A 25,427-nucleotide genomic window follows, 5' to 3' on the forward strand; every position below is an offset into this window, starting at 1 on the left:
TTGTAAGTAACTATAGTGAGCCTGGGCCCGAGATCACATGTGGAATTGTAATTGTTGCGAGCCCGAGACCGAGACCACCCATCGATTTGTAAATATAGTGAGCGCGAGCCCAAGACTGCTCGTATATAGAGTAGTGTCAGTGCTACATCACGCAACGTCACCCATGCTTTTTCCTATAGAGAAAAAAACGCGCTTAAAATGGCGGTCATGGCCAAAGCTACGAGGTGATACTACTCTATTTATAACTACAGTGAGTCCGAGCCCAAGACCAGGCCAATAATTGGTGAGACCAAGGTGAGCCCGAGACCATCCGTAAGCTCATATACGAATTCAGTGAGGTGAGCTCGAGTCCAGCTCTTGGCGTTGACCTACGCGGTCAACCGTCAAAATTCAAACGATTCTGTAGCCTTTAAACAGAATTCCATGACGGAAATTACGCAAATACATCTTTGACATAAAAAAAAAAACAATTTTATGAAACTTTAGACAAAGAGGTCCTCTTTACCTGAATTTAAGAGCATCAATTGGTTTCGGTAAAATGTTCAGCCTATAATCGTTATGCGTTTCCGATTGAATGTGAATTTCTTTTCCAAAAGTGTTGTTCATCTAGTTGAACAGAAATATTTAAAATATCATTAAGAAGTTCTATATGGTTAGTAAAATGAAAAATATGCAAATTATATAAAACCGGGTATATGAGGTCAGTTCTAGGTTTCTGCGAGATATATAACCGGATAGCCGACGACGAAATGATAGAGTTTCGAAATGTTTAGACAATACTTAAAGTTTGAGTGAAACCGATTTCAAAATTAGCTAATTGGAAAAACTCGGGTACTCAATGACAAAACACTTTGGACAATAATATTGGCCCAATGAATTTTGTATTACAATAATTAACGATTTAGAAATTTATTTTATTAGCCTCATTTAATAACGGTGGAGGTCGAAGCTACAGTCCGATACTCGATTTCACACATAATTGCTAATCGGAAATTGTATTGTCTAAACAAGTCGATACACAAGCATTTGGTAGTTAGGTAGCCGGTTATACATTGGGGTAGACGTTTCGCACAGTCGTTCATTATATAATATGGTTATTCAACTTTCAGAAGGTCTGATTACGACGCTATACCAGCAATAATTACGCAAGTCTCACAAAAAGACATACTTGGGTGAAGGAAAGGGGATTTTACGTTGATTTGTAAATAGCGCCTTCTATTCGAGACAAATAGAAGCTCGTGAAAAATAAAAAGGATTGTGTTGTAGATTAATTATGAAAGTTATTTGATAATTTAAAGAAAAAATATTTCCAGTAAATATTTATATCAAATTATTAATATTTTAACTCAAGTTACACAAATTGTACAATAACGCTTAAGGATGGAGAATTTCTGGAAAGCAGGTTATCCGAAAGCTTCAGTAATCAAACCAAAACATAAAAACCTATTTTTTCATATAAATGCGTAGCACATCTTATAGATAAGGATTGTCTTACTGGAGAGTGTTTGAAATGTCACGTGTGATTTCCGTTCCCCTTACTTGAAAAAAAAAACTCCAACCTGGTAGAATAATCCAAAAGTGTGGCTTTTTAAATGATCTGGACAGGATAGATATCTAGCATGCTGATTTTGGTATTTGTCGACTAATTGAAGCTGGTAGCCGTCTAGAATTATTTCGGAAGCGCTGTGCTTGACCACTAAGGGACCGATATTGAATCCGTTCTTCCATGTGGTGCTGAAGATGAAATACCCCGACGCCTGATCTCTCACATCATGTATTACACAATTTTGATTTTTCTGTAAAAATTACAGATGGTTTTAACGGGGGCAAAAACGCCGAGAAAACGACCACTGACGCGAAAAAACTGGGTTAAGTTTAGTTCCCAATAGACAAATAAAAGATTATCCGTAATAAAATGGTCGTCTCCTCAACGTAACCATCCACTTGTGGGCGATAAAGCGGATTAACCGGAATTTAGTACAATTTCCGGATTGTTTTTCCGTGCGTAATTCGTCGGTCTAAAAATTCTTTAAAACATCTGTGACGTAAGTTGAACCAAAGCGACGTAATTCTGCAATAGCAATGGAGGGTTACGTTGAGAAAACTCGTTTTAGAGAGCTCTATGGTTTCCACCAGAGAACGTCATAATGTATTTTTTTTTCGTACATAAATCCTTTCGTACTTGCAAAAGTTAGAAACGCGCCATTACTAGTGCTAGTGGAAATCAAGCATTAGGACTAAGAATTAGTTTCCACTAAAGCAAATAACGGTGCGCGACTCAACTCTGGGGCATTCATCAAGTTTTTATGTACGTAAAGAAAAAAACAAAATGACGAATGCTAATGGAAACTAAGCTTAAACGGAGTGTGAACTTCCCTGTTCTGCCACCAGGTTTAATATAACCTAAAGATGATTGACGCTAGTTACGTTAAAAACCACTTTTAGCGCGTGACTTAGTTCCTCCTCCCTTTGAGAGGTTTTTTGCGTCGCTACTTCGCGTCGTTTTTGTCCAAGTAAAAACCAGCATTTGGTTAATGCTGTGTAAACGGAGCCCAAATTATATACTGGGTGTCCCAAATTGCTCCGAACAGGCGTTTTTCTCAAAAACCATTTTAAATAGAGTTTTGAAATTTGCTGAATATATGTATTTGATTGGGAACGTTTTAAATCCTAAACTTCAGAAAAAATATCATGGTTTCCAAAATGTTTTTTTTTGACCGGTAGGCGATGGAAGAAATATTTCAACGAGAAAGTTGTAGAGCATACTTGAAAACGTACAAATAAAGCTGGTTCGATCGAAAAAGACTTATTTGTCACTTTGTTATGAGGTCAGGAAAAAACACAAGTTCATCGAATTAGCTTAAATTTTTTTAAGACTTAAGCCCCATTTTCATGCTCGCTGGTAGCGGGTAAAAATCGACAAAATCCGCTTCCGCTACATACTTTTTCACTTTCCGCGTCGATCTGTTTCAAACAGATATTTTAGCTTTATTTTCACGCTTGCGAGTGGCGGAAACGAATTTTGACGATTTTTATCCGGTACCAGCGATCATGAAAATGGGGCTTAACGCACAAGTTAGTTTTGCGTATTCAATTAGTTAGATAATCTACACAATTACTTACTTCCCTTAAGCAAAATAATACATAAACTCTTGATAGTCATTCTCCAACATTTGTTTATAATTTTCCCTTTTTTGAAACTGCCAATTGTCATAGGTGAACGCTGGTCGTTCCATTGACTCTTGGCACTGTTACAATCAAAGCTCAGCGGTAGTGCCTCCCGGCGCTTGGTCTGGATCTTCTCCGAAATGGTTTAGAGGGCTAATGTCCACGGTCCATTTATTCCCCGTTCTCGTTCTGACCGACTCGCACTTGTATTTATTTATTTATTTATTTATTTCAAAGAAAAATGCTCAACAAGCCTCCAGAGGTGGGCTTCTTTAAAAGCTTCGTACAAATGAGAGATATAGACTCAGTCTATATCTCTCATTTGTTATTACTATTGTGTACATTCTATTAGACTGTATACAATAGTAAAAACAAATAGCAGACAATAAAGAAAAAATGGAATACAATAATAAACGAAGGGGATGAGACTAAGTGGAATAGGTACTGTTACGGATCATGCGTTTAGGAGCCCAGAAATGTCGCGGTATGACGTCTGAAAGTGGAACGTCTCGAGATAGAAATAATATCCCGAAGCAAAGAGTTCCAATCATCTATAACATTAGAAGTAAAATGATTCTGACTGGTGGAAGAGAGAACACGGGGTTTGTGAACTTTGAGAGAATGGCCACGGGTGCGCGAGGAGTTAATGGCAAAGAAATCATCGAGGTTTAGTGTCAAGTTATTGTAAAAGAAATCATGGAGTAAACACAGATTATTAAGACGATGACGGAGGTGAACAAGGTCAATGTGTAATATACGTAGGCGGGAGGGGGCTGGCAGGTTTACTAAGGAGTGGGGGAGTTTGGAGAATGCATTTTGCGCTTTTTGGAGGGCGAGGACGTCAGTTTTGAGATAGGGTTTCCAAACGGGAGAGCAAAAGTCAATGTGGAGGAGTACAAGGGAGTTATATAATGTTTGAATGAGTTTTGGGGAGCGGAAAAAGAGGTTACGGCGAATAATTCCCGTGGTGGAGCGAATTTATTTTGTTACTTTGTTAACATGAGTGGAAAACTTTAATTCAGGATCAACCACAACACCCAAATCACGTTCAGACAGTGTGGATTTGAGTGGGATGTTATCTAAGGTGTACACATGATTTGGGTTTCGCTTGCCTAGGACCGCACACTTGTCAGGGTTAAAGGATACAGCGGCGGCGATCGGAAAACATTTCTGTGGGGGCCCGGGCCATTATTTTTTATCCAAAAATTCATATACTTAAAACCTAAACAAGAAAATAAACAGCTTTAAATTTTTATCTATAGTAAAAAAAGCAGTGAACATGGCTAGATAATTAAGCCTTTCTTGGCCACATGCTTTACGAAGGTAGTTTTGCTAAATAGGGTACACGACGACGCGATTTCTGTTTGGACGAATCTATCGAAATCAATTTTACGATTATATTATCTTAATGGTACTCGAATCTTACAATCTCAAAATAACTTCGGTAAAAGACTGAATTCGGACCCAAATAAAGGCAGTGAGATTATAAAAAAATTTTGTGTGCTATTTTTCCTCAATTTTATTTCTGTGGGGGCTCTGCCCTCGTTTTTCTTTCCCTGTGGGAGCTCGAGCCCCAGAGCCCCCACGGAATCGCCGTCACTGAAAGGATAGCCCTTTGGAGTTAGCCCACGCTACAACAGCATCGAGGTCAGACTGTAATAATACACAGTCGGAAAGGTTTTTAACACATTTGAACAATTTAGTATCATCAGCAATTAATAGAACAAGGAATGCAGCGCAAACAGCGTTGGGTAATTAATTAATTAAAACATTAAACAATAATGGGCCAAGGACTGAGCCCTGGGGAACACCAGATTTAACGTCGGACCAATCAGAGGACTCGCCATGAATTACAACGCGTTGCTTACGACCACCGAGATAGTGAGATAACCAAGCTAAGGCATCACCACCAACACCTGCATCCCGAAGGGCATCGATAATAGCGTCATGGGGTAAGGAGTCAAAAGCTTTAGCAAAGTCGAGAAAAATTACGTCAACGCTAAAGCCTTGATCCAGCCATTTAGACTAGTGGTTTGTGGCAGATATGAGATTCGAAAGACATGATCGCTTTGGAAGAAAACAGTGAAGGAGTGGGTAGAGAGGAGAAAAGCACTCAGTTGATCAAAAACGAGATACTCGGATAGCTTGGGAACTTGATTAGGGACAGTAATGGGTCGGAAATTTTCCACACGAGAAATGGGAGCCTTTTTTATGAATTGGGGTGATATTGCCTACTTTCTAGGATTGGGGCAAAAAACCATTAGAGAACGAGGAGGAAATCAAAAAATATATGGGGAAAATCATAAATTGTGCACAATTACGTAAAAGAACTGGATGAATACCATCCGAACCAGGAGGCTTGTTAGTTTTGAGTTTATGTAATAAATTGGCAATATCGGCGGGTTCGCAATTAAATTTAGTGAGCAGGGCGTAAAACTGGGGGGGGGGAGGGAATATATACTTGAAGAGTAACTGCAGTGGAAAAACAATGATTAAAAATATTAGCTGCTTCTTTAGGGCTAGAGGTGAAAGAACCACCAGGTTTTTGTTTATAACGAGTTTTACGAAATTTGTTTATATGGGAATAGAAGGACTTGGGGTTGGAGGAAGTAAGAGTATTAAGCTCATCCTCGCGTTTGCGTTTTAAATTGCGCAAATGGTTAAAGTGGCCATTCCGAACCTTGCGGTAAGCATCATGGCGGTTATTTATAATGATTGGGTTAAGATGACGCTTTTCGGACTGGGTAAAACTGTGCCCCACTTAGTAAAGTGGGGGGAGAGTTTGGTCCGGCGTTTAGGATGGTAAGAGGGATATAAAGTGAGATTCCAGTGTACAGGAATGATAAAAAGGCGTCCCAGGAGTCGGGCAGCGAATTGGTAGACAAAACAAGGGACCAGTCAATCGTTGACAGAAAATGATTAAGTGATGCATAATCACCTTTAAAAAAATTTGGTTTAGTATGAAAAATCGGGGAGTTACAGCTTAACGCAATGTTAAATCTAACGACCGAATGGTCACTTTTACCAAGGGGGGGAACAAATATCAATGTCAGTAATTAAGTCCGGGTCGGACGAGGTAAGTAAATCAAGTAGTGTGTCACGATTAAACTGACCACCAGATATAGTGGGGTGGGTTACAAATTGAACGAGGGAGTGATCGGTAACAGTATCTCGTTTGAGGGCAGGCTCTGGTTTCAGACGAGTAGTCAGACCAAATTAATATTTGGATAATTAAAATCACCAACAAGGAGGAGAGTTAGGTGTTTCGATTCACAATGAGTAGAGAGGGCAGTTAACAACAAAGTTATAAAAGTATGATTATTGTAAGCAGGGTTATTAGAACGATATAAGACGCAAATTAAAAATGGCTGAATCTTGGGGGGGCAAAATTGTAACAGAAACTAGTTCAATACCATAGAGATCAGAAATCTCTAGAGAATTAATGTTAAGGAGAGTTAGATCAAATGGTCGAACACAAAAAGTTTCAAGTACATAGAGAGCAGAACCGCCATGGGGATGAGATTCACTACCATTATGATCACGTCGTGACGGAACAAGTGGTAGCCTGGCAGACTAAATTCAGAGTCATTCATATCGTGATTCTACCAGGTTTCCGTTACGGCGATGAAGCAAATTTTAATTATCATTTTCTGGATGGCCTTGTTTCACATACAGGTGGAAGTGCAAAAGTTCATCAACTAAACTAAGGTCAACGTCCTTTGAATATTCTTGCATTAACATCTGGACCCCACAAACTTATTGTTCCTTGGTCAAGCACGTAGATATAGAAAGTCTAAGGGGGGGACGGGTTATGAAACAACTAGATGAAATCGCGAGCGCAGCGAGCGCGAAATTTTTCGTTAGCAATAACGCATATTTAAAGTAATGGCTAGACTCGGGACGAGTGACAATGACATTTCCGAACGTGTATCAAACGAAGTTTTTTTAATACATTTAATGTTGCGCTCCTTTCGTAAGAAAGGAATCGACTCCTAAGGGGGGGGGGGTTTGAACCCCCTAAACCCCCCCCCCCTTATATACGTGCTTGTCCTTGGTTGCTTATAGGTTTACCAAAAATGAAAAATTGTCAGCTAAATTTTTGTAAACGGTTGCTCTTCTATTCAGGTTGGCTTCAAGAGCATCCATAACAGGAATAAATGATTTTATTCTAAACTTGTCTTTTGGGGAAAGTTCGTCTAAGGCTTCGGATGCTGTTCCATCGTTGTTTTGTTTCTTTCGCACTCGCTGCCTTTTTTTAGTTGATTTGTAATCTACATCCGGTAGTGTACTTTTGGCTTTCTGTTCAATTTCATGAAAATCAGTCCGTTTCTTTGATACGAACTGCAACAGTGAGCTGTAGAGATTTGCACACGTGCTCAATGAAATTTTTGAGCTTTGAAGAGCCTTGCTAACTTTATGAAATTGATTTAGTAATTGTGTCCAAAGGTGAAGCATGAAAACAAATTCAAATTCTTCCATTTTTTCTAGTAGGTTTTCAGCCTGTCTTCTAGTATCTCCTTTTTCAGTTACATCAGAAAAAATTTTACTAAGTGCTTCTACAATTTCGGCATAACTTTCGTTAAGAGCCACAGTGGCTTTCGCGTGAGCCTCCCATCTTGTATTAGATAAATACTTTAGGGTATTTTGACCGAGCAGGCAAAACCGTTTTTAACACTGCCCACCGTTTCGTCGAAGAAGAGAAATAACAATATAACTCGTTTAATGTGCCAAAGAAATTCACAGCGTCGAGGCACGAGTCAACAGCGGCTTTTCCCACTAAGTTTAGAGAATGTCCAGCACATGGAATAAATTTTGCAAACTGGTTCTTTTCTAGACCTTTTTGTTGGACACCGTTATATTTTCCAGATATATTGGCAGCATTGTCATATGATTGGCCTCTACATTTACTGAAATCTACTTTAAGTTCACTGAAATAATCAAGTATCATCTTATTTATTTCCTCCGTCGCGAGTTCTACCGTATCTCAGAGATATCTTTTGTAAACTATTTCGGCGAATGGACGTTGTTGGCTTTTTCATAAAACGTCCGGAAGGCTCGTAAACACCGGGTTGGCCATTTCTTCAATAGTCCAAAAAGGACTAAAAACGTATTTCGCGATATTAACTAGGTATGGCGCGGTTGACCCTTTCCTAAAACGTCCGAAAATGACGTAAACATCGGGTAGGCCATTTCTCTACTAAAAGGCCAACTGGAAGGTAGTCTTTTCCCCAAAATGTACAAAAAAGTTATTAAAATACGTATAATTTAAATGAACTTATAATAAAAAATTCATTTATGATGGAAAACATTTAAATGTCGCGTGAAAATCATATATAAACAAAGTTTTCAAAGTTGGCCAAGTTTCCCCATACCTTAGCTATTTAGTGGGCCAAGTTGGCCGAATTGGCTAGTTGGCCTTTTAGTAGCTCTCGTAGCTCTGTAACAATTATCTGTGTTTTTTATGTTTGATACAGATAAACTTAATGACGACAAAAACGTTTAATAGACTTATTAAAATACGATTTTATTATTTTATGTATTTTTAAATTGTTATTTTGATGATTTATAAACATATTAATTTATTTTAATCGTGGTCGTGTGGCGCGCATAGTCTTGAACAGCACCGTTAGTCCATTACCAGACTAGGGGCAAACATATGTTGTAAGAGTAAAATAAGTTAACATTTAAACCAATTATTTCACCAGACAATCATAATATGAAATAATTTTATATTTTTACAAATACCGCTGGTTCTAATAAACGAAAATTTTGGGCTAAAGAATATGTAACACAATCTGCCTTAATCCCAAATTCACTATGATCATTTAAAATGCTTTTATTTAAAGCGCGATTTAAAGATTGGGCTGTCTTTAACTCCTTTACTCCTTCATCACTTTCAAGATATAAATCCGCTTTTACCGAATTTCCAGATAAAGGTAGGGGTTTAAGGCGAAGGATATTAAAAAAAAACTTGTTAAAGGCTTATTTTTTAATTGTGATTTGCCTTTTGTGAAGATTAATCTCTTTATTACTATTATTCTTATTTAGCTCATTATTGTCTCTGTAAAATTAAAATCTAATATCTAATTACCTATTCAACAAATTTACTTTGCTACTGAAAAGTGTCACTTACCAATACCAAGACCTGAATTTTGACATGGAAACTCCCACAATCGGGTGAAGAAGAAGGGGAAGCGCTTCTTCCCTCAGTGACTTTATTTGTGTGGCCGGTACACCGAAGACCAATAAATACGAATTTGCCTATGACCTAACTTCACAGAGGAGGGAAGAAATAAAACAACCAATCCCTGGAAATTTCTAGAAATTACTACAAACTTTTTTTGGGCGGCAAGGCTCTATTATTTGTGGTCAAACCTATTGGAAGGGAGTGGAAACCTAGCCCCGGCGAGGCCCCTTCAAATCGCGAGGCCCTGTGCTGCAGCACACTTAGCACATAGGTAAATCCGGCACTGGGGCGGTTGGTAGAATGATGATAATCAGTGTGATGTTGGACCCGGTAGTTGCGAATAACCCAACCAGTTTCGCCAGTATTTAGTTTAGCATTAAGTACTTCTTTGGCTTTGGCATAGCGGCTTCGTTGTAGGGGAGTAGAATCATTTCGCGCAGAATAGGGAAAGGAAGCGTCTGTTAGGCATTGGTGACGGATGTAAGAGTAGATTTGGTCTTTTTGATGAGGAGATTCAAGCACGACCTTAATGGGGCGCGGACGAGAGGTGTTGTCAGGGATAATACGACCGAGTCGAAAGAGCCGGTTGAAATTAGCAACACCACAGGCAGAGAGAAAACTTGAGACAAGCGCCTGATCGCGATCGGCTGAGGATTCGGGAAAACTAAATAACAGCACATTATTGAGACGTGAAATAGCAGAATAAGACTCCGAGCAAGCTGAGTCCATACTAGCTGAGAAGGTAGACTTAGCCTCAGAGATCATTTCGGTGACTTTGGCGGAGGAGCAGAAAGTTGAAGCTATCTTAGTCATGATATTAGTTGATATATTGGTTGAGAATGGGAGTAACTTTACCAAGAACAACTTCAGCTATAGCGGTGGCTTGTTGGTCAAATTTTGCAGCAAGAGCATCTTGCTTCACTTTTGGGGCTTTTGCGGGAGTCCGTTCCCGTTTCTTACATGTGTTCTATTAATGACCCTCTTCAACCTTTTTTTTAAACTTAACGAAGAAAATAAGTAACAATTAAAGATTGCCAGAAAGTCATTATGGCACGTTTGAAGGTTATACCAATGTTTTTATCTCTTTGAATGCATACTTTTAAGTTAGCGTACCATCTTAGAGACAAGTATTTCTTAAGCAAATTATTTATATTTGTTGGTTTTAACCATGTGTTGTGCGGGTGTAGCAGGGTTTTCTATGCGTTGAAATAAGAGGAGGATAATTAATATGAATTTGCACAGATCCCATTAACAAATTATTTTTGTCCCGGACACTCGCAAAACTGTCACTATTGGGGTTAGCGAGATATATACTGATAATTGGCTCATTAATGTTTAGGGATGTGTTTCGGCTTAAATTCTAAGCTAATGAACTATTTACTCATTGAGATTGCCACATGTGGATAAGTTTAATATTGATTTCAAGAATTTAACTGTAATTTTATACAACACAAGAAATGGCGCAAAGGCCTTAATAAAATTATCAAACACTAAATTAAAAGTGAGACCGGAGGTCTATTTCAAATATGAACCAGAGGTTTAATGCTAGAGGCTTATTGAAAAGGTAATTAATCCTTTTCTTAGAAAGATGACCAGAAGGGTCAATTACTTTATTTACATGACAATGTTCTACGCCCGAAGGCCATTGAAAGTTTCTGGTACCTTAGTACCAGTTGAATACAATTCTTCACGCACTGTTCACCATATTTGGTGGTTAGTGTAGAAGTAGCGACGAATCGCCTTTAAATGTTAAGATATTAAAATGATACTTTAGTGATTAAGCAAAGTCCAACGAAGTTGTCATCCTGGTCTGTTGTTCGTGGGATAACGTTATCGTGAACCGCACAGTCGGAGTATTAGTAAAGAGGAACCGTTAACGAAAGAACCGGAGACTTCTTCTTAGCTTTGACCACCCGAGCTGAAAGCTCAGTCTCACTAGGGCTGAGACCTCTGAGAGAAGATGGCCCCAAAACCACTGTCTTCTGGTTTTAACCACAAGGGCACGTGACCTATTTCATCCGGGTCGGATAATAGCGTCACTTGGAACCAATAACCTATTGGCGTCCATATTTAAATCGGCCAATAGACCGAGGTGGGATGTACTAAGTTTTAATGACCAAAGGGGCACTGAGTCTTGATGACCCCCAGGGTCAGAGGTCAGGACACTTTCACTGGAAGTTGTTAAGTCCCGCGCCCCACGCGCAAGATCCAAGGTCATAGACCATAAATAACATCTTTAACTTTGACACATTCAATTTTTAAAAGCAATATAACAAAAATACTTTTTAACATGAAAGCATCGATTCCGATGCCATATTTTACAAATTACAGGTTGTCGTCAAGTCCCTCACACTACGTACAAGATCCAAGGTCAGAGACCATAAATAACATCTTTAACTTTGACACATATATATCTAAAAGCAATATAACAAAATACTTTCTAACATGAAAGCCTCGAAACCGATGCTTTATTTTACACATTACTGGTTTTATGGCAATTCTCAAGTCTTGGAATATGATTTCCAAATGAAGAAAGAAGATAAGGAACTTTATGGGACTAACATTTGGGAACAGGCGGCTTATAACAAAGCGCCAAAAGTAAAAGGGTGAGAGAGAGGGTTGAGCCTATCGGACTAAGGACAAAGACGGGGTCGGGGAATAGAGACTATGCGCACTAGCCTTCTAAACCAATTTGGGGATGAGCCCAATTGAGAATATAACAATCGTCAGAAAAAACGGCCAGCATTCAAACTCAGGAAAGATATTTTAAACGAAACTTAAGGGGGGAGAAGCGTGAGAGGGATAATTGTTACTAAGAAAACTTAACGAAAGAGCAATATATTCCAAAAATTTATATTTGGGGGCCGGTATTTTAACGGCTTAAGTGCGCGTGATCCTGACCTCTGACCCGGGGGGGGGGTCACCGACGCTGGTGTCCCCTGGTCTTCTAATAATATAATAAACTAGCTAGTGGTGTATTTCGAGGCACCCTTTTCCCCATATTCGAACCACCGCAGTAAGGCCACCTCCCCCTTTTTTCCACGCGATAATTGCCGTGGTATTCTTTACCCCATAGTCGACTTCTCCCCCCCCAATAAGGCCTCCTCCCCCTTTTCCCTAGGGGATAATTTCCATGGTACTCTTTTCCCCATAGTAGAACCACCCCAGTAACTCTTTTTCCCCTAGTAGAACTACCCCAGTAAGGCCCTTCCTCTCCTTTTTCCCCATGTGATAATTACCGTGGTACCCCCTCCCCCCCTTTCCCATGTGATAACTACCGTGGTACCCCCTCCCCCCTTTCCCATGCGATAATTACCTTGGTACCCCCTCCCCCCTTTTCCCACGTGATAACTACCGTGGTACCCCCTCCCCCCTTTCCCATGCGATAATTACCTTGGTACCCCCTCCCCCCTTTTCAAATGTGATAATTACCGTGGTACCCCCTCCCCCCTTTTCAAATGTGATAATTACCGTGGTACCCCCTCCCCCCTTTTCAAATGTGATAATTACCGTGGTACCCCCCCTTTTCAAATATGATAATTACCGTGGTACCCCTCCCCCCTTTTCCCATGTGATAACTACCGTGGTACCCCTCTCCCCTTTTCGCATGCGATAATTGGTACTCCCTCCCCCTTTTCCCGTGTGATAACTACCGTGGTACCCCACTCCCCTTTTCGCATGCGATAATTGGTACTCCCTCCCCCTTTTCCCGTGTGATAACTACCGTGGTACCCCTCTCCCCTTTTCGCATGCGATAATTGGTACTCCCTCCCCCTTTTCCCGTGTGATAACTACCGTGGTACCCCTCTCCCCTTTTCGCATGCGATAATTGGTACTCCCTCCCCCTTTTCCCGTGTGATAACTACCGTGGTACCCCTCTCCCCTTTTCGCATGCGATAATTGGTACTCCCTCCCCCTTTTCCCGTGTGATAACTACCGTGGTGTCCCCTCCACCCTTTTCCCATGTGATAATAACCGCGGGACCCCCTCTCCCTACGTGCCATGCGATAATTACTGTGGTACCCCCTCCCCCCTTTCCCATGTGATAGTTACCGTGGTACTCCCCTCCCCTTTTCCCATGCGAGAGTTTCCGAGGTACTCTTTTCCCCGCAAAAATAACTCAAAAACTTGCAAGCGTCGAAAAACCCATATGTACTCCTTGAAACCCCCTGTATCCAATGGCTGATTTACTCTCATGACGAACAAATTAAAATACGCTCGTCCTTGAGTCCCGATTTACAGTGCGAAATTCGAGCCAAAAACAAACTTAATGACCAAATGTATACTTGACTGAGTATTAAGGCGAAGCGCAACGACCGCGGGTTTTACACAGAGAAATCACCTTTCGGTAAGAAATACTTTTTCGGCCAAATCGCCGGGTTTCCGTGCCCACCTATAGCCACCAATAGTGCGCGTATATAATGTCGATCTAACAATTATAAAAAAAAATCTTGATCTCATTATTAAAGCTGTGCGCGACAACCGTTTTTATCAGCAGCCACCCCAGTCAAAAACGTCGCAAGGCTTAGGACTTTGGACAATGAAAATAAAAGTATCTTTCGTATTTTAGGCCTTATGGCTCGCCTTATGGCCACCGCCGTCAATTCGCCGAAATCATTTTCAACGAAATATATTTTTAGGCTAACGTAGGACTGAGAAAGTCGAATAAATGGTTAGACTACACTAAAATACTCAAAATGAAAACAGATGGCGCGATAATACAATAGAATTTCTCTGATTTGCGACGCGCGCAATTTAAAAACCAAACAAATATTTACCAGAATTTGAACAACTGGTTAAGACAGCGGAGCATTTAACCAGTTATATCTCGATAAAAGTCGAATTAATTTTATTTTAATAACGGAGAAACTTAAAAATATAATACGCTCGGGGTAGCTCTTTTTTCCCGATATATTTAAATTCTAGCCAGGTAGAACATTCAAATTCTTTAGTATGTTAATCTCCATTAATAGACCTATTAAACGGCCAAATAATTGGCCGGTGAGCTCGAATACAAGCCGAGTTATATTGATTTTTGAAAATGATATCGGCGAATTGACGGCGGTGGAACTACCTTCCCAAGTCTCTGGCTTAAATACCAGATAGATTTGTTGTTGTTACTATAGTTTGTTAAAGTTTAAAAGTGCACTTAACGTTTTATACTATTTTATTTTAATTAAATTTAACTGGCATTCTTCAATCTTATCTCCTTGATCTTAATCTTAAGCATACACCTAGACGCTTTAACCTAATTATAGTACGCCTCTCGCCAACTAACGCCAGTAGTGAAGTTACGCGAGCCCCCAGGGACAAAGTCCATAGCTGATGGTTTATACTCTTCCAAATGCTATGCTCTTAGCCCTAGTAACAAAACAGGCCACAAACTTAGGCCTGTGTGTTTCCTTTAATATATGTATTTTTTAAAATAGACATTTTGGCCTAAAAAAGCAATATTCGTAAAATTGAATGTTGGCCCAACGCCCTCATTCACGTCAACGTGGGCCCCGAGCGAAGCCAAGCCCTATATATGGCTCTCGGAAAATTACGAGAAAGAGGGGCTCCGTTTCGGTTAAACTGACAAAAAGACCCTTCTTTTCCACCATTCCTTGAAAAACTATCCCCCAGTGGTGCAATCACATTATTTTAGCACCCTTGTTAACGCGCGAAAAGAGACACGTTGTGAAACCGAGGGGAAAGACACTATGCGAACTCTGTGTACACTGCCGTACCTTTGACAGTGCTAAATGGAACTCGCGAACTCTTGAAAATATGTACCTTTAATAGTGCTAAATGCACGAACTCGGTGTACAGATTATTTGAGACTGTCTTACCCCTCGTGTGAAACTTTGAGCGCCAGTTGAAAAACTGAATTTGGAGGAGGAGACATCCTCACTTTGTAACCTCGTAATCTTTATGTTCTATTTTAAAAAATTAGTTATTGTTTTCACAAAGTCTCTTAATTTAATATAACAAGAGTAACCCATAAATACAAATTGAAAAGGAATCGCTAGTTTTCAGTCGTTAGCGATTCTGGAGTAGGACTGTCCCTTGATTAACTCAAAAGAAAAAGTTAATCCCGTTCAGCAGAGTTTCTTCAGAGAGGAAAGTGTGTTTTACGTATTAAATATTTCCAAGACCAAACTCAGGAGGGCAGTATGGTTTTTATACTTCTTAATCAATGTGCCCGACGTAAAATGAAATGCACGAATACAAACTGAAAGACTTACAATATCTGGTGCATTTACATGATAAACATAAACGTTATTTGGAAATGCAACTGACAGAAGCCGGTCAAAAATAAGCGTCTGAACTTCCTTGTAAACCGGTCGTCCTGAATCATCCAATGTTATCGTTTTCCGTTTAAGTTTCCTGAAAAAAACGCCAATGACCAAATTAAACTTAAGTGTAGAGATGACAAATTCGTTTTAAATCATTATTACCATAAGTAAGGAGAAACCTTAAAGAAAACCGGCATATTCTAACAAGCTGTAACAATAATTTACAAATATACTTTTATTACTTTAAGAATGCCCCCCTTAGTAAATTAATTCATGCTCTGGTCATTTCCCGCCTCTGGTCTTCCCCAACACGTCATCAGCATCGCGCTCGCCTTGGAACCAGTTCGCACCAGTCTTCCCCATCTAGAAGCTTCGCGCTGCGTTGTGCCTTCTCCGTGGACGAACTGTTTGAGGCCCCATAGCTCGTAGTGCCCACCTAGTGCATAAAAAGGCCGGACACACGTGTCTCTCCCCTCTCTTGTTGTTCTTCTTCTATTGAACCTTCAACATTCTTGGCATCGCTAGTAGAAGCCTCTTCAAGATGCTCCCGCCTTGAGCCTGCTGGACTTCGCCCACCTCGCCGGTTTCGTTAAACCGCTGGAGCTGCACCGATGGCCGCTCGCCGTAAAGTTTTGCCCTCAAGCAATCTACCTTTCGGGCACCGAGTAGTGAACCGTTTTCGTCCATAGTGCAAGTTCTTCAAGAGCATCCACTCAACTCGTAAGATATGCATAACCTTAATCATATATGAAACTATTGGGTAGACCAGAGCAAAACCAAACTCCCCCTCGTACGTATTAGTACTATGTTTTTTAATTACAATGTATTATGTGGTAAACTAATTAACTGTTTAATTGATCTATTAAACTTATTTTGGTTTCTTAAATCATTACTTTCGACCTCTTTATTTTATATCTAATGTTGACACTTAATTAATCAATTCCCTAGACAAAACCTACGTACCAATTATCAATAAAATAACCTTAAATGCTAAAAGTGTCACATTTTGGGGGCCCGTCCGGTTCTAAATTTTTTTAAACACGACGTTATGACAAATTACCTTTTTAATGATTTTGATTTTCCCTTGGCCAATTAATTAAGTAATGTGGTAGGATATTTTTATTTATCGATATCGTGATTGGAAGTATTTTTGTTTGGTTGGTCACCCCCGTACTTCCACCTTTCTTTTAAATTGTTCGTATATTTTGGCATGCTCTCTTGATTTTTGGGTAATTTAATTTGCTTGGTTGGTTAATGAGTAGTTTTAGGAACTTACATACCCGTGGTTGTAGCCCCCGTTTAGGTCAAATTTATAGCTGCCAAGAGTGTTACGAACTTTATTTAGCTGAACAACTCAGTGGTAGGGACGCCATTGTTGACAATTTCGACGGTCCACTTAGGGACGCCCTTTTTGAAGAAATAGAAATTCCATCCCAGGTGTTAGCCACTATGCCAAACAGCGTCGCCGATCCCCGCGCCGCGGATATTGTAGCTCTCCAGGCTCAGGTGGCCCAGTTGACCGCCCTGCTGGGAGGGAACGTGGGACACGCCGCAGCAGCGGCCGCAGTGTCAACCGCTTGGGCACCCCCCGTTACGCTTCCTAGTTTTTCAGGTAGTTTTACAGAAAATAATGCGCAGGAATTTTTGCTAAAGGCGCGCCAAGTTTTAGTCTCTCGGAATTGTCCCGAAAACTATTTTCTTAAACATTGGATACCTATAATGCTCACAGGCGCGGCCCTTGAGTGGTTTTCAGACCAGCCCGATTTTGCCACTTTCATTGCTTTTTCTGCTGCCCTAAAGGCCGAATTTCTAGCCCAAAACAATGACGATAGGTTGTTAGAGCAATTGGATAACCAATTTCACAAACCCGGCGAATCTGTGGGAAAATATGTAGAGGGCATGATTGTCATAATTCGCAAATTAGCCACCCCTATGCCAATCGCGACGCAAATTAGATGTATTCGTAGAAACTTACATGCCGATCTTCGTGTTGCCCTCGCCACTTCCAAATTTAGTACCGTACGCGACCTCGTGGCGACTGCTGATTTAATAGAGCAGGCTAAAATCTCCCGTAGAGGGGACGACAGTTCAACACCCCAGGTAGCGAAGTCTCACGACCAGTCCGTTCATAAAAATATAGTTTGCCTTCGTTGTGGGGAGCGCGGCCATTATCAGAATCATTGTCAAGCCCGCGAAAATAGCCAAGCTGGGAACGGTTCAGGGAATTCCCAAAATATTGGAAATAACCAAAATCGGCAATTTCGTCCCCGAAATAATTTTAGTGGTCTTGGGAATGGTTTTCAGCCGGGCATCAATAATTTTGTTCGCCCTCGTAATGGTGGCATAGTTTGTCACCATTGTGGTGAACCCGGTCACATACGCCCCTTATGTCCCCAATTAATGGCTTCCCGCCAAGGTCCACCTCAAAATGTCCCTGCTCAGCAGCCACAACGAGTAAATCCGGGAAACGGAGTGACGGGAGGTTCGGCCTCCCGACACATTCACCCTGTCCCTCGCGCCCACCAATCTTAAACCCTCCTATTTGTACCGCCAGATTCACAAGTGGAAATTTTCCAAATTCTACGTTGCCTACATTGGCCAAATTAAACATTTCAATTAATAATTCTCCTTGTCTTGCCCTTGTGGATCCCGGTTCAACATATACCCTCGTTAATGATAGGTTTCGGGAGGTAATTTTAAGTGATATTCATAATAAGAGTACACGTGTAAAATTAGGGATTAAATTGGCCAATAAAACCCGAGTAACTGCTAATGGGAGTGGGACGGCACAGATTAGTCTTCCTGGGAAGGTGCTTACCAACACCGTTCATTTTGTTAAGAATTTAGTATTCCCTTGTATTTTGGGCATGGACCTATTGCAATCTTTGGGCATGGTTTTGAATTGCTCGGACATGAGTTTTAGTTGGAATTCTTCCCCGTCGCAAAAGTATTATTTTCTCCGCCATTTCTTACATCGTCCCTCCCCCCCGGTAAGCGCTTCGGCCGTCGGTTGTGAAATCGACGAGGAAGACTTAAAGAAAGCCCTTTGTTTAGCCAAGGTTACTGCCAGTGAACGTACGAACGTTCTAGAGCCCCTCGTTTGTGAATTTAGACACTTATTTGCTAAAACCCCCGGAGTTACTCATACTACCATGCACTATATCGATACGGGTGAAGCTCTCCCCATTTCTTGCGCCCCCTTTCGTTATTCCCCTCATAAGCGCGATGAAATTGACAACATAATCGACCAAATGTTGGAGAACGACTTAATAGAACCTAGTAACTCCCCTTGGTGTTCTCCGTGTTTTCTTGTGGCTAAAAAGGACGGAGGTTCCCGTTTATGTGTCGACTATACCCTGCTGAATAATTTAACTAGAAAGGATTGCTATCCTCTCCCCCGTATCGATGACATTCTCGAGTCACTTAAAAATCCCAAATATATCACGACCCTAGATATGAAATCCGGTTACTGGCAGATTCCGCTCGACCCTGGTAGCCGCGATAAAGCTTCTTTCGTTACCCACAGAGGACTTTTTCGTCCAAAGGTTTTGATGTTCGGTTTGACCTCGGCCCCCGCGACCTTTCAGCGGATGGTCGACCACTTGCTTTCCCCCCTGCGCCGCGACAATGTTTTTGCCTATTTGGACGATATCATAATTATTTCTTCCTCCTTCACTGAACATATGGCAACCCTTCGCAAAGTTTTCACCACCCTTAGCAACGCGGGATTAACTATTAAAGCCAGCAAAACGACTTTTTGCCAGACCGAAGCCCTCATTTTAGGTCATATTGTAAATGAGAAAGGTGTCACTGTTGATCCCGCTAAGACTTCTGCCATTCGCGATCGTCCCCCACCGAAGTCTTTAAAACAGTTACGTAGTTTCATAGGCGCTGCCTCCTACTATAGGCGGTTTATTCAAAATTTTGCGGCTATCGCCGAGCCTCTTCATTCTTTATTGCATAAAAATTCTGTATGGCAATGGACCCCCGCTCATCAAACTGCATTTGATACTCTTAAACTAGCATTAATCTCAGCCCCAATTTTAGCGCAACCCGATTATTCGAAATCCTTCGATATTTTTTCCGACGCCTCTAACACTGGCTTAGGTGCTGTTCTTAGTCAGATAGTGGATGGTAAGCCTGTGGTGATACAGTATGCAAGTAGAGCGTTAAATAAGGCAGAGCGTAACTATTCAGTCACCGAGCGTGAATGTCTTGCAATTAAATGGGCTGTAGATCAATTTCGGCATTATATTGAGGGTGGTCTTGTAACAGTTTACAGCGACCATAGCGCTCTTCAGTGGCTGCGAACAGCTCGTGACCCCACAGGGAAGCTAGCTCGTTGGCGCCTGGCAATTCACCCCTATGTTTCGGCAATTCGGCATGTGCCCGGTAAATGCAATGGGATAGCGGACGCGTTATCTCGTTTTCCGGAAGAGGTTGATTCGGACTCGCTGGTCGAGTACGAATCTCCTCTTCTTAATGAGCCTGTTTTGGCATCCGCCGCTTGTGTAGAACCTAATTTGTGTATTGATTTTGACGACCAAATAGTTAAAGATGCGCAATTATCAGACCCTAAGATTAACGCCTTGAAACATTACCTCGAACGCTCATTAAGTCCCAAAGAACCTTCCTTGCTCGACTTCGTTTTAAATCATGCTCCTCGGTGCGCTCTGATTGATGGTATAGTTTATAGAAATATTATGTCCCCTACGTCTGAAAACAGTTCGTTTAGAATTTGGGTTCCCTCGTCTTTGGTCGACAAAATTCTAGTTTTAAACCATGACATTCCTATATCAGGTCATCTTGGCATTTTCAAAACCTTACGCAGAGTACAGTCTCGATATTTTTGGGAGAAAATGACGAATACCGTCACAAAATACGTTCGTTCTTGCGCTACCTGCCAAGCGCATAAACACCCCCAGTTAGCCCCCGCAGGTCATATGAAGTCTTCCCTTCCTTCAGACCCATGGCAAGTTGTGTCTATCGATTTAAAAGGTCCCTTTGTCCCCAGTAAACGTGGTTTCACCCAGTTACTTGTTGTTGTCGACACCATGACCAAATGGGTAGAATTATTTCCGTTGCGTCGAGCCACAACTACGGCAATTGTAACCAAATTGGTAGATGAGGTTTTCTCGCGTTTTGGTGTTCCCAGTACGGTTATTTCCGACAATGGTCGACAGTTTATTAGTAAAATTATGACCGCGGCTTATAAACGGATGGGTGTTAGCCAACGATTTACGTCCTATTATTCCCCCAGAGGAAACCCTGTAGAAAGATATAATCGAACTATAGGTACTTTAATATCATCCTATATTACCGATAGTCATCGGGATTGGGATTTAGGATTGGCAGAAAAGGCAATGGCCCTCAGGACCGCGCCCAATGAGTCCACTCGTTTTACCCCCGCTTATTTGAATTTTGGCCGCGAATTGCGCGCCCCCCTATGACATCGCTCCTGTAGTTTGTCCCGAACGAAATTTTTCTGAGGCCAACATTAATACCCACGCTAATAGCATCTCGGATCGTGTAACATCCGCTGTCAATCAGGCGAAGGATAATGTTTTAGTGGCCAGCGCTAGACAGGCGAAATATTTTAATGCGCGTCGACGCGAATTTGAGTTTCACGTTGGACAAATGGTTATGCGTAAAACGCATTTCCAATCTTCCGCAGGTGATCGTTTTATGGCAAAGTTGGCAGCGAAATGGGATGGCCCATTTCTTATTGGTAAAAAGTTAAGCTCCCATACCTACACTTTAGCTAACCTTAAAACTAAGCGTTTAATGAAGGGTACATATCTCGTTGACCAACTTAAGCTTTATTTTCCTCGCGATTCTGAGAGTATTCCGGAATTAACCCCTTCTCCCATTAACGCTCCGGTTTTTAAGGAGCATGAAAGTTTGCCCTCTAGATCTAGTACCCCCGATTCAATGGACGGTGACCAACCTCCTCTTCGTCGGCGGCTTAGGCCTAGAGATCCATTAACTCATCGCGTCCTGAAGTCTAATAATGTTGTATGATTCAAGGGACTCCACTGAAGTGTGTTTTTAACCTTTAACTATTTTGTTTTTGTTGTGAGTAATTTGTACTTGTGTTTATAAATTATTGATTTTGTTTGATTAATTTGTATTGAGTTTTCAATCTAAGTGCTTCTGTTTGTTTACATGTAGTATGGATCTCAGGTTTCTTCCATTCCGTACGTACCTTTCTTAGCTAGCGTATTATTTTTAGTATTTTGCATGCGTGTTTTTTTTTTATCTTTTAATGGCCATTGTATATATTGTATATAGACATATCTGGATATCTTTAATTTGGTTTACTATCTCAATTTTCATAGTTGACAAATTGTTCTTGCTCTCGTAATTTTTTTTTGTTCAATCGACTTTGTGTTTGATCATTTTGATTTTTGATGTATGTACGGTCAAACGAGGACGTTCGACGTTTCGTTGTGGGGAATTTGTAACAATAATTTACAAATATACTTTTATTACTTTAAGAATGCCCCCCTTAGTAAATTAATTCATGCTCTGGTCATTTCCCGCCTCTGGTCTTCCCCAACACGTCATCAGCATCGCGCTCGCCTTGGAACCAGTTCGCACCAGTCTTCCCCATCTAGAAGCTTCGCGCTGCGTTGCGCCTTCTCCGTGGACGAACTGTTTGAGGCCCCATAGCTCGTAGTGCCCACCTAGTGCATAAAAAGGCCGGACACACGTGTCTCTCCCCTCTCTTGTTGTTCTTCTTCTATTGAACCTTCAACATTCTTGGCATCGCTAGTAGAAGCCTCTTCAAGATGCTCCCGCCTTGAGCCTGCTGGACTTCGCCCACCTCGCCGGTTTCGTTAAACCGCTGGAGCTGCACCGATGGCCGCTCGCCGTAAAGTTTTGCCCTCAAGCAATCTACCTTTCGGGCACCGAGTAGTGAACCGTTTTCGTCCATAGTGCAAGTTCTTCAAGAGCATCCACTCAACTCGTAAGATATGCATAACCTTAATCATATATGAAACTATTGGGTAGACCAGAGCAAAACCAAACTCCCCCTCGTACGTATTAGTACTATGTTTTTTAATTACAATGTATTATGTGGTAAACTAATTAACTGTTTAATTGATCTATTAAACTTATTTTGGTTTCTTAAATCATTACTTTCGACCTCTTTATTTTATATCTAATGTTGACACTTAATTAATCAATTCCCTAGACAAAACCTACGTACCAATTATCAATAAAATAACCTTAAATGCTAAAAGTGTCACATAGCGTTTTGAAGAAAGTGTCAGCTATAGTCTAGTACTTCAATAGCTCAAGAGATGTCGTTGTCGACAGTGAGTCCGACCTAATTAGGTGCCATGGGTTGACATTTCCAAGACCTACCAATAGGGACTAATAGAGTTATCTATAAATCCTCACTTCATGTCCTATTTTACTGTTTTCTCCCGAATTTAACCCGTTCGCCTTCGTATACCAAGGCCTAACGATAATGGTTTTCATGAATTATAATAAACATCTTTTCTTTTGAACTAAAACAACGACAGGTGGCGATATTTTACGGGGTATTTTTGGGATAATACCAAGAATGTATTTATTTATACTCAGGGAGAATGAATATGTCGAGATTATTTTTAGCGTGTCTCCAATTCCATCCGTTGGGGCCCCCGGTATGCTCCTCCACTTTAATAAAATCAAATAATACTGCAATCTCATTGGTTCTTAAAAATTACGTTTTTCGACGCGATTAACGCTGCTGCGAGGACGCAAAAAATAAGACCGCCTCCTTTTTTCCTCCCCCCCCCCCCCTTAGCGTGACGGGGTTAGGGCCTCAACGTGTCCGTCGATAGTATCGACATATTCATTCTCCCTGAGTAGAAATAAATACATTCTTGATAATACATACCATCAGTTTATTTCATAATATTCATTCAACTGTTAAGGGATCATGAAAAGCCTACGGGACCTCATTCTATCGATATCTTAATTAAAATTTAGAACTAAAATGATACTCACATTAAATTCAAATTTTAATATATTAAATCTACCAAAAAAACGGGCCTAAAAGATTTCGTATGAGGTACAGTGTTTCAAAAGCCCAAATTTTTACAAAAATTAAAAAATGGTCCGTTACAAATAATATATACATTTAAAATGTATATATTTTTTTGTAAATGTATATTATTATAAAAATGTAAATTTGTATAATAAGGAAATAATGGAGTCACGCATCACCAAACGTTTTTAGCTGCGACCCTAGCGGCGAAGTTACTTTCCCCGAAGGAGCACAGTGTTTTTCGTTGGTGTCATTCGATAAATCTTAGCGAATTTAGAACGCGGAAAAAAAATTACAGTTATACGTTATTTCAAACAATAGTTACAACTAGTTAAAGGGTTGGAAATTGCCATTTTGGAGCATGTTAACACGCGATTTATTCCGAGAAACGCATGCGGATAACTATAAATTTTCCAAAGTTTATTATTAAACGTTACAATTAGTACATTTAATATATTTTTTAAAGTTTCCCTTCACAACCTTAGGCGAAAGCATAGAAATCTCATAGGTAACTAGAATGCTGCCGTGTAACTGGCAAATGGACCAAACGCCGTGGCAGACGATAGCCAGATCTCAGCCAATCAGAGCTCAAAGAGTGGTTCTGCCAAGAATTTAATGTCACCAGAGAGAATGACGTCACCTATCTCCTGCGATAGTAGCGGAACCAAGGAGAATGATTATCCTCCTTGGCGGAACCACTCTAATAATAATAATAATAATAATCAGCTAGGCTAATACCCAAGGCACCACCTTAGGCCTAAGTCATCATGCGACTTTTGAAGCCCTTAATTCAGGTGGCCGGGTTACAATGCGTAGGAGGGTGGTGGCAAGCCCTGCATGCCACGAGATCGAGCCAACAGCTCCCTACACTAACTATTACCGTTAACCTAGACAAGTTTTTATGGAAGGGGAAACCGAAGAACTCGGGGGAAAACCCCTTAAACCAGTGGGGAGAGAACTTGCAAACTCAACGCAGAAGGAGTTGTTCCGAGTTTTCACCCAGTGCCACACGCTGGGATCGAACCCGGCTCCTCTTGGCTGAAGGTTCAAAACGAACTGGCGACAAGCTCGGCCGTAGGCGGCAGCATTCTAGTTACCTATGAGATTTCTATGGGCGAAAGTTGCGTTTTAAAATTTGAAGAATATTATCGAAAAGCTAGGCTGAAACCAAGGTTCTTAGAAGCGGCACTGGGCTGAAACCACCATATTTGGCTATAAACTGTATTAGCCAGCAATGAAACGATTGTTAATTAAATTGGGTAAAACTAATTCACAGATTAAAATTAAATGTAAATAAATTTTCTGAAAGAAAAAAAAATGCACTTTTTTCGGAAAAAGGTTTCAATATTGTTAAACGTATTTTATCTTTTTAATGAAAGACTTTTCCTAAAAAAGAGAGCAGAGATAAAATAATTTAATTTAATTTTATAATCTTAAATGTTATAAATTTATCTTTATAGAGAAATATTGGTTTTGTTCGAAAGGTTTTAAAGCTTGACGTGAAGTAACTCTTTTTTTCAATGGATGTAGCCTAGCGTCGAAATCAAAAGGCAGTACTTATAGGTACCCCTCGCGTTCATTGGATCGTTTGTAAATTGGTAAATAACATAAATAAAGGTAATTTTAAATTTTCTTTTTACACGGGATATATAATTTAGGTTAAAGTCCACTAAATAAAGTAAAAGTTGTTTAATTATAAACCTCTACAATGGTTCTCTGACGACGTTATCATTGGGCTATTTTGAATTTTAGC

At 40.5% G+C, this 25,427-nt stretch overlaps 1 protein-coding gene across 3 annotated transcripts in view; it reads right to left on the reverse strand.

The window, feature by feature from the left end:
- Positions 1 to 25,427, reverse strand: part of LOC149939559 (lysosome membrane protein 2-like) — a 56,486-nt gene that overhangs the window by 19,372 nt on the left and 11,687 nt on the right. For all 3 annotated transcript variants that reach the window (XM_090177516.1, XM_090177517.1, XM_090177518.1), the window contains exons 3-5: positions 15,583 to 15,724; positions 1,560 to 1,796; positions 506 to 606 (exon numbers count right to left, since the gene is read on the reverse strand). In XM_090177516.1, coding sequence (XP_090033642.1) covers positions 506 to 606; positions 1,560 to 1,796; positions 15,583 to 15,724 — 480 coding nt within the window. The remainder of the gene's footprint in view (positions 1 to 505; positions 607 to 1,559; positions 1,797 to 15,582; positions 15,725 to 25,427) is intronic.

This window comes from Leiobunum rupestre, chromosome 6 (genome assembly GCF_980474605.1).
Source record: "Leiobunum rupestre chromosome 6, qqLeiRupe1.1.hap1, whole genome shotgun sequence".
Taxonomy (NCBI): Eukaryota; Metazoa; Arthropoda; class Arachnida; order Opiliones; family Sclerosomatidae; genus Leiobunum; species Leiobunum rupestre.